Genomic DNA, 10,328 nt, shown 5'->3' with positions numbered 1-10,328 from the left:
GTACTTTCAGTAAACTGGGCAACCCATGCAGGGTTTGATAGGCATGTAGAATAATGATAATGTCAAATAAATAACTGATTAAAAGAAGTTAGAATATTGATAAATCTGAATAAAATGCAAATAAAAATATTTTACAAAATGCGTCACGGCTCTTAAGGCATTTAGCGTTTTGATTTCCGCTAAACAGTACTAGTCTGAAATGATTAACAAATCAGAATGCGTTCTCATTGGCTTCAGGCACAAGATTTTATGGTTTTAGCACCAGAATCCAACAGATACCGTAATTAAATGTTCCTCGAAACTGGAATATTTTAATCAAAAGAAAAAAACCTTTAAGGGAAGAGATGAATTATTCATGACAACGAACTTACTGGATCGCTGTGTAACATTCCACGACCACATTCCACATGTATTGATGGTTTGCAGAGGGCTTTGAGTATCCATACGGTTTAACACGCGTACCGTCCCATGTTTGGACGTCCGGAGGAAACTTCCAGGAATACGAGCCAGGCATACCAACTGCTGCGTGACGTGTAGATTTAGGTAGGGGAGAGCGGGGTGGGTTGGAACGCGGGTAAGTTGGAACATTGGCTTTATTTCTTAAATCACAAGACCGATCATGTGCTCCTTCAGCATAAAAATGTCACGTGGCATGGTCATTCATCCGGTAAACTTGTGGAAGTTTCGAAAATGCAGTAAAAGTTTTATGCGAAAAAAACTAATTTTCGCTACTCGAAGTAAGTTTTCATATTTTTGACATTCATCGTGCTGTAAACTAAAGTATAAGGATTATATCACTGAAATTCTGCACAGCGTTTAGGACCACCTTGATGTTCAAAAAGCTGTTGTTTTTTTTAATCACTTCCCACGTGTTAAAGAAATACAGTGTCATAAGTAGGCCATGACGTCATGGGGGCTGGTTGGAACATTTGACATGGGGCCAGTTGGAACACTGTCAGGGGTGTTCCAACCCACCCCGCACGGTGTTTGTCATTTTTTAAAACCTCTCTAAATGTTTTAATTTCAACTTTGAAGTAATAACGAAGTAATAGTAGTAACGTAGTAAGCCAGTACAACTCCAACTGGAGACGGAATCTAGCTGATAGAACATCTCCAAGATGCCGGAATGTACATGCGTGTAGAAGATACAAGGGGGATGGTCACTGCTTGTAAAATGCAGTTGCTAGCTGTTTGGTCGTAAGGGGTCTGTATGCCCAACGTTGCTTTTTTGCGATAAATTGCTTTTAGATGTGGAAGGAAATGTCGATTATTACTCTGCTTTACGCGGCAAAATGAAAATATTCTAGCTGAGAGCCTATGTTATGCATAAACTATACAACACCAATTCTGCCGATATTGTTTTAAATGCTTTGTGTAATGGATTGGGGATTGCTGTTAATGTTTAGTGAACGAGGGTACAAAATACGCCAGAAAAGACAAACATTCACCTCGTAACTTAGGCAAAGATTCAGTTGAAATCTCAGTTGCCCTCACCGGAAGAGGTGCTACAGCACACTAAAGCGCACTTAAGAAAACCCTAAAACAGCCCAAGTCCAGCAATAATTAGACCGGTTCCAAAGGCTCACCGTCGCAGTCCAAAGATTAAAAGAAGAAAACGATGCAGTGCAGTACTAACTGACACACCTGAAAATGAGCTACTCGAAAAAGAAAAGGCCAAGCCCAACAAAATTAAAAAGGACAAGCGCAACAAAAATAAAAAACAGTTAAAGATTTCTAGTCGATAGAGAAAATCAAGAAAAAGGAAATTAAAGATGACCAGCGATTCTGAGTCAGAAGTAGAGTGGCCATATCTGGTTTGTGGGAAGCCGTTCATTAACAGCCGACCAAAAGAGAAATGGGTTTAATGCATTGTTTGTCTAAAGTGGTCACATGAAGACTGTACAAAGGTTGACCAAGTGTACATATGTCAGAACTGCGATTTTGATTCTGAGTTGTTGAGTTGAAAGAGATACAGTTTTCATTTGTAGGTCTAACATACTGTTGTTAATAGGTTGAGTTATATGAATTCAATTTCTTTTCTCTTAAACTACACCACTTTTGTTATCATTATGAAATGAAGTGTAACTAGATATGGTTTATAAAAGCAAATTGTAAACGTAAAAAATGCTTACAAACTATGGAGATACAAATGCAAGGTAACACGTACTTGTTGGGAAATTAATATAGATAAACCTACTTTTAAAATGAATTATACTTTGAATTTATATGCAAGCGTTCCAACTCGCCCTCTTGTTCCAACTCACCCCACTGACTGTTCCAACTTACCCCGCGGGTGGGGTGAGATGGAACGTTTTAAGAGGCAACTTTGAGCATTTATTGCTCTAAAATAAAAAGACCTACTTCATGTTTTATTTCATAGATGAGTGCGGCATATAATTATCTCCTATCAGTGTTTTTATTTTTGTCCCCAAAGCTTTGACTGCTGAGATATCGCAAAAAAGGTGAAAAGTGTTCCAACCAACCCCGCTCTCCCCTATGTCAAATTTCGTGACACTCTGCTCCCAAAATGTAAATGTGACCTGCAAATGTCACACCAAAATTGTTTAAGGGAAAAAAGTTTATGATTTGTGGATTTCAGAGGCTTCGCTGCCGATGCAAGACCATTTATATAGTGTGTCAGTCTAGAATTTCCTTCGCGCGCGCTTGTATATTTCAGAAATTACTAAATAAATAGAGGCTTGATGGCATTCCTGTTGCCATTGTCACATAGGTTAGTTTACTGCATGGCGACACATTTTTTTTCAGTAAATTGCAAATTTGGCGCATGCGCCTTTGTGCACGAATGGAAGCCGAAATGGAACAGGTTGAATATGTTGATCTAAGTGCAGTGGCCTTGGGGACAAATACCGGTTACGGAGTCTTAGGGCAAACTTAAAGCATGCAGATGATTTACAGGCGCGTTTGGAAAGTACTGAATTTGCATGAGTGAAAATATTTATATGATGAGCAATCCGCAAGCGCTGTTAGACTTGGGTTCTTCTGCCAACGCGAGCGGTACAATTAAGACGAGATGCATTCTCTAACAAGCAAATTGCTGTTGTTGTTTGCGGTATTCACTTGGAGAGCTGGTAAGCGATAGTTATGTATGTTTACTTGAATTTATATACAGAACGTGCAAATAATTCACCTAGGTATCTTTTCAGGTGATTTCACCTGAGAAAGCCTTATTCACTAAAAGGGATGCTCTGATAGACATCGAAATATTAGAGGTACATGTAATTGGTAAATTTAGCCGTTGATTGAAGAAAAATAACCGCTTTATTCTGGGTTCCCAATACACAGAAATGTGTATGTATCCATCTAATACTTCCGTTACAGATGTGTTGGTCGTGCAATGTTTGGATCTGCAGACAGAACTGGAGCGGTTAAAAGCAATAGCACAGGCCCTCTTAGCTGCCTCGATGTCCCAATCCGAGGCCGGAGCCTCGACCCCATCCGAGAACGTGACCACACCGGGACCGGGGCTCATGCAAACCATGAACATTTGCGATGGCCACCAGGAGACGCTCAGGTGTGACGAAGGGTTTGCCATTAAGATTAATGACACATTTTACGGAAGGGATGACGAGGCCTGCGTACCATCTAACTCCAGTAATCTGGAAAACTGCGGCGCCCCTGGTGTTGCCAGTGCTTTAATTGGGAAATATTGCCAAAATTCTGGGAACGAATGCACCATTGCAGCTTTACCCAGTGCCGTCACCAATCTGACAGCGGGTGATTTCGGGAACTGCACTATGGGGGATCCCCTGTACCTGCGAGTGAATTATACCTGTGAACGTGAGTACAAACTTATAATAATAATAACATAATGCAGGCAACCTTATGAAAAAAATTAAAAGGGGAGAAAGTATATATAAAGTTGCATGCAAAGGGCCTAGAACAAATTAAGTCTGTTTTGTCTATAGATTTCTATTATGCACGTAATGACATAGACATTTTTCAGATTTTTATGGAAAATATCTAATATACTAATACAGTTTTGCGATTTACGTTGTGAACTTTAAAGGTTAACATGCGACCATTCTGGCCAAAAATGGATTTTCCTGGAGTAGACGACAATTTTCATACTAAACAATGGTTAATGAATCCGTTTTGAAACTTTGTGAAACGCGTCATGGTCGGAGATAGCAAAGAAGATGTATAGACTAATTTTTATTTTTTTTAGATTTATTTATTTATGAATCGGGAACTTGATTGAGTAAAACCCCTTGCTGTTTCTTTATTAACAAATAACATCTTAAAGAAACTGTCTATTAATACGTTCTCCAATGAACATCAAATTAATGTAAAACAATGTTACAAAATTAGGACCTTTCCTTTTCATTACAATGATAAATGACATGGAATGTTTTTTTACCAGCAGTAAAGTATGTGGATGACACTACAGTTTGTGAGACAGTTCACCAACCATCTCCAAGGGAAATAGAACAAGGTGCCAAACCTACACAATCTAAACTTCCCAAAGCAGCCTCAAACCTATATGAATGGACAAAACAAAATAACATGCTAATTAATCCTTAAAAAACTGTTGAACTGTTTATCTGTTTCAGTAAAAACCCAACTGTACCTGATAACCTAATAATTGATGGTATAAAAATCGGACAAGTTTCACATGCCAAACTGCTGGGAGTTCATATCAGTAATTTGAAATGGGACTTGCATATAGAAAAAATTCTCTCAAAAGCTGCATCCAGACTGTATTTCTTATGCATGGTCAAACACGTTGGGGTACCGCGATATGACCTCTTACAAATTTATAAAAGCAATCTCAGACCAACACTTGAGTACGCTTGTCAGCTATATGGCATGCTGGAATTACCGCACAGCAATCTAAAGCCTTAGAGAACATCCAAAAAAGAGCTCTTCATATTATATACCCTGAACTCACTTACAACAAAGCAATGGACATCACTGAATTACCTACCTTGAAATCTCGGGGTAATGACTTGTGCAAAAAAATTATTTAATGAGATAAAACTGTGTACCCATAGATTAAGCCATCTTTTACCTAACACTCGTGTCATATGAGATATATCATATTAGAAAAGGACCTCAGGAATGTTTATAGATATGTTTTACCAAAATGTCGGACAAAAAGATATAGAAACACTTTTATTCCATACTGTTTATATACGTGTCAATAATCAAGGTCTATCCTTGAACTTTTAGCTTTTAAAAAATTAACGAATTACTATTTTTAACTTCCTTATTATTGTTTTTATAATTTATAATTTATCTTAAAGTTCTATTCTAATACTACATCTTATATACTTTAATACATATACATTCAATATGTGTCTTATATATTGCAAAGAACACAATAAACCTTTATTTTTATTATTATTATGTTACTCTGCAAACGTTCAAAGACTAATATTTGCTGTTAACGAAATAATTCTAAACTGGGACTCCTTTTAATGATCTTTGTACATCACACTGCCATTGTAATTATCGATCTATTCTTTCACAGTTTCATCTATTCATTTATCAAGTCCTAATTAAGTCTGTTTGTTTGTCTTATTTATTTATTCTTTATTTGCTTTCAATTAAAACGTACGTGTATTTTATCATTTTACCGCCACAACCAATACAGCCGTCCCTACTGGTAACCCAGGTATCCCGTCATGCACCACAGAGCACGAGGGTTACATTCCAAACGGTATCTTGCTGAAGGACGGGGTGCAGATGGAGGAATGTAAGCAGCAGTGTGATTCGATAGCGAGCTGCATGGCCGTCAGTTATTTCACCAATGGCGGCGTCTGTAACATGCACACCGCGGACACCGCCTGTGGCAGCCTCGTGATGAGTGCCGGTGCCCTTCATTATAAAAGAATTATATGCGGTGGTGAGTGCGAAAACAATTCATTACTTTTTTAAGTAAGACAAATATGGAAAATTTCAGCAGTTGTATTTGGTAGAGTACCAAAGCTATAAATTTTCATTATAATATGTAAGGTCATGATTTATATCCTGTCCATATTGATTCACATGTACTATAGAGTTTATGGGCAGTTGTATCTTCAGCTGTTATAAACTGAAAAAGCTTAAGAAGTTCCGTTGTCTATGTGACAGAATGCCTCCCGTCAAAGTGAGAGAAGAGTGAAAGACGCAGAGTACTCAATGAAATAGAACTTTGATAGCTTTCTTCACCCCTTTCCTGGCTGTCAACTTAGTTTCTCTAACATGCATTTACAAGCAGGCATATGAATGGTTTTATTATTAATTAATTAATTGTTATTTTTCTACATCCTGATCATATTTTCAGACTCTATCCCTAGTTCCTTCGAGTCAGCCCTCATAGGTGCGCGTTCCTACGGCGGGATTAAGGTAGCCAACCAGACGTGCCCGGAGCCCTGTCTGCGGGCCTGTGAGGCTATCCCAGAGTGTCGGGCGGTCGGCTTCGACTTAAACACTCGAGAATGTCATATGTATACGTAAGTAGAATTTGGTGCGAACTTTCAAATACTTAGTTGGTGACTTCTGCATTCGCTGTGACTTTGTCAAAAAAATTTAATTTAAGCAGACAATTGCTTCTGTTGGCAGTAATATAGATAACTGATTATGCATAATAACGTAACTTTACAGATTTGGTTTTTTTCGGGTTGTTGTTGTTGTTGGTGGTGTTTTTTATTATTATTCTTTTTAAGAAATAAAATATTGGTTTTTAATGGTTGATATAAATTGCAACATATAATGGATTTGTTTCCGGGCTTGAGTGTTTGAAGGATGAAAAGTTGCAAAACTAAAGCCACCTCTCTCCTAAGAGAGAAGATAATATAATCTCATTTGTTGACTACTTTTTCTAATTTCTAATAAAAGCTCTAATATGTATCATATTCTTAAATTCATTTTGCGGTGGGGGAGATGTACATCGACCATTTTATTTATTTATTTATTTATTTATTTATTTTATTGCAAACTTGTGAATAACATTATATCAAACCAAGGATATATCATGTTTCGAATATTATTGTACTTTGCAAATACCTAACTATGTCACTAGACATGGTTCCACATGTTGCACATATTCTTTATAGGAACCCTATGGAAGCTTGCGGGACCACGTATGTTGCCTCTCACTGGGCGTTCTACAAGGGGATGAACTGCCCCCGTGTAGCTGGCAATCCACCTGGTTGTACACCTGCACAGCCCTAGCCTGATGTCTGGAAGACTGGTCGCCATGATGGAATACAGAGACTAAGGAAAGACCCCGAGGTGGGCGATGTTGGTAGCTTGATTGCCTGTGTTTTAGTTTTCTATCCGTCATCTCCGTGTATTCTGGTTCCCGCTACATTGTTTAAGTAACCATGTCATAATGATTGGTTCACTCCTAATTGTTTTTTTTTTATTGGGGACAATGACCTTGCATGTAAACTATAAATTATTATTGCCATTTTTGAATCTTTAAGTTCAGACCAAACAGGCTCTAGACTAAAGTTATTATGTTACACAGGTGTAACAGGAATGGAAGTCCACTAGGAACCGTGGTCCGCTTCCCATTTCTTTGTACAGGTGACATTCGTCCCATATTCTAACCCCAAAACCCCAACTAACCCTAACCTGTACAAACATATGGGACCCCGGACTTCCATTCCTGTCACACCGGCTTCCATTGAGAGATACGCAGACGCCAGCTGGTGCATCCTAATTGTTCTTTTCCTGTCTGTTTCAGATGTGATATTCAAGAAACTACCTTATATAGATGTACCAGCTGCCTGGCTGACACACGCAGTACTTAGCCCAACAATGTACACACAGCTAACACATCGAGTTGTAGAGGGTGGCGACTTTTACAACATGATTTATACTGAATGATTATACATACCTATAGATACACTTGAAACCTAGGGCCAAAGGTGGACAAGTTCGCATGTGGAAATAAACGCCTAAGCTAGAGTCTTAATACAAAGCTCGTTACTTACATACACAAGCAAAACATTTATAGTGCTTACATGTCAAGTTACGGCCCAGTTGGACCAAGACTTAATTTCTCCAGACTGTGTAGATGTCGCCTACTGATCACAACGCCATGGATACATGATATAACGTAAGACTACAAGTTGAACCAGTGACAAATATGTCTCGTCCAATTAAATCTTCACTCGTGTAATAAATTGATACACATTTAATGGAACATTTATTAGTAAAAGAATGCATACATTACCAGCTACCAAGAATTAAATAACCCTTGTTTCAAGTGTGCTGCACTAGTATACATACATTTCGAACCTCCTTAAATCAGTTGTTGGTTTACATGACCCACCAAAGACTCGCTTATCACTAATTGAATAAATAAATCATGATCAAAGAAAGCTGTAGTTTGTTGCCATGTTCTAATTCTAAGACTTATTTTTAGTAGCAGTAGTTAAAGTAACTGTGTAGTTGTTGTTGTTGGCAACCAATAAATAGTGAAGAATAGTAGTGGAGACGCAGATAGAAGGATTATTAAAAATGCGGTTGATTAAAATAAGTATATGTAATAATCCCGGACTTTTATTGTACATTGTTTGTTTGTCTCTTTGCGCTTATTAAAAACAAGACCATTTTCAATTGAAAGAAAGCGTCATTTTCGTAACGTTGCATCATATACTAGATTACAGTATGTGCACCACCGTCCTCGTTGTCAAATTAAGCTGAAATTGTGAGCCCCAGCAATAATTCTGTTGTACAGGAACGATGACATCTAAATATGTTTATCATCCATCAATGAGCTCATTGTTTTTACTTTGTATTTCTGACAGAAATAATCTGTGTTTATGTCTTTATAGCCAGCAGGTGTAACTGTTAGACTGTAAATGTGTTCTCTGGTTTCGTTCAAACTTTGGATAACATAAACGCCCCCCCCCCTCCCACCCCGAAAAAAACTTACTACGGGCCTGGAGGCATAAATGTCTTCAGTTAGCAAGGATAATGGGCCAAGCATACAGCTACTTTCCAAAAAAAATGAAGCTAGTCCCAGTGATAACATTGGAGTCAAAAGTGCACATCAAGAAAGGTACTAACTCACTGACAGTCGACTAAAGTTTGATGAATAGAAAGTCCCCCGGACGTGGTGTGACTGGCAACATGACTGGCGCCATCTATATATCTTACTGGGCAGCGGCAGACGACAGACCTTTTGCTCCAGTAGTCCTACTAATGAAATGGCTTGCGTGCTAGTAAAAAAGCCATATGTCATTTTCTATTTTTGGCATAAAAAACGATAAATCATTGAACCTGGGTCTTTTTCTTTATGTAAAAAATAATAATTTAATCATTATAAACACTTTACTTGTTTTGTAACTAAATTTATGACATGCCAATTATGTAAACGGGACGAAGTGGATGGTTCTTTACAACCATTAATCTAGATGCATTAATGCAAATATTTGATTGACTCTGTTTTCTATTTCGATTTCTTGATTTGCTTGTTCGAGTGCAGCCCTTCATATCTACTACCGTTTTCAAAAATATCCCATCATATTTTTTTCACTAAAATATTGAGAAAAATTGAAAATTGTTTGTGTCTTGGGTTACGGTGGCAATGTATTAAGAATTCAATTGCGTAGCATACTCGAATAGCTCATGTGTTAATAAATGCGCGTCATTACTTCATGGACATAACGCTAAAAACAAAACGTCCGCGATTTCCTCAAGAGTAAAATATGTACCTGTGCTATAATTAATTTTAGAGAAAAACGCGTACATGCCTTACCATCTTGTTTTGACGTTCTCCCTCGTAGAGAAATTTTTTGACATATTAGTCCACAATTGCACAGTGCCAGTTATAAAAAATGATTGTTCTTTTATTAGATTGCACAGACAGCAACAACGGTGATTGATTTCTATAGTGAGCTTTCAAAAACAAAAAAGAGGAAACATGAGTATGTACAACAGATATACGACCCATCGAATGCTCATAAACGATGAACTTTCGTGTTACACCATACTTAGCTACAATAGACTAACTGTTATGCCGGCCGCGAACCCCTGTGGTCATTGATGCTGAAATAATTTTTGCAGTCACATAAAGGTAGAGCACACGTGCATGGGGTTCGATTTGTCTTTGGTCGTTTTTAATAGTGATGATAAATGTTGCTTATTATATATTCCCGACAGCGACAAAAAAGGTATGTTTATAACAACACAAAGAAACAAAGGTCATCTTGACACTGGAATTGCAATAGTCAATAGCCAGTTATGTTAAAATAACACTGATATCCACGTATTTAGCAGCTTTAAATGATACGTAATTCCTTGTGTTCCTCTTGTCACTTACGATATTGTTACTTTAAAACCGCTAATTGCAGACTTCTTTGTCTTCCAGC

The 10,328-nt window shown here is 37.7% G+C and overlaps 1 protein-coding gene across 2 annotated transcripts; it reads left to right on the top strand.

Annotated features, from left to right (window-relative positions):
- The first annotated feature begins 1 nt into the window (after window position 1).
- LOC106177863 (uncharacterized) lies at window positions 2-8,650 on the top strand. Of its 2 annotated transcripts, XM_087013275.1 has the most exons (7): window positions 2-543; window positions 2,767-3,089; window positions 3,340-3,798; window positions 5,615-5,866; window positions 6,287-6,455; window positions 7,059-7,236; window positions 7,694-8,650. In XM_087013275.1, the coding sequence occupies exons 2-6, from the start codon at window positions 3,032-3,034 to the stop codon at window positions 7,174-7,176; spliced, it is 1,056 nt and encodes a 351-aa protein (XP_086869401.1). In that variant the 5' UTR covers window positions 2-543; window positions 2,767-3,031; the 3' UTR covers window positions 7,177-7,236; window positions 7,694-8,650. The 2 variants fall into 2 exon arrangements, with proteins under 2 accessions (XP_086869401.1, XP_086869402.1); XM_087013276.1 differs by lacking the exon at window positions 2,767-3,089.
- The last annotated feature ends 1,678 nt before the right edge of the window (window positions 8,651-10,328 follow it).

This window comes from Lingula anatina, chromosome 5, assembly GCF_051362555.1.
Source record: "Lingula anatina isolate TDL-2025a chromosome 5, LinAna3.0, whole genome shotgun sequence".
Taxonomy (NCBI): Eukaryota; Metazoa; Brachiopoda; class Lingulata; order Lingulida; family Lingulidae; genus Lingula; species Lingula anatina.
The sequence above is the reverse complement of the archived record's forward strand: the minus strand, read 5'-3'. Positions and strand labels throughout refer to the sequence as shown.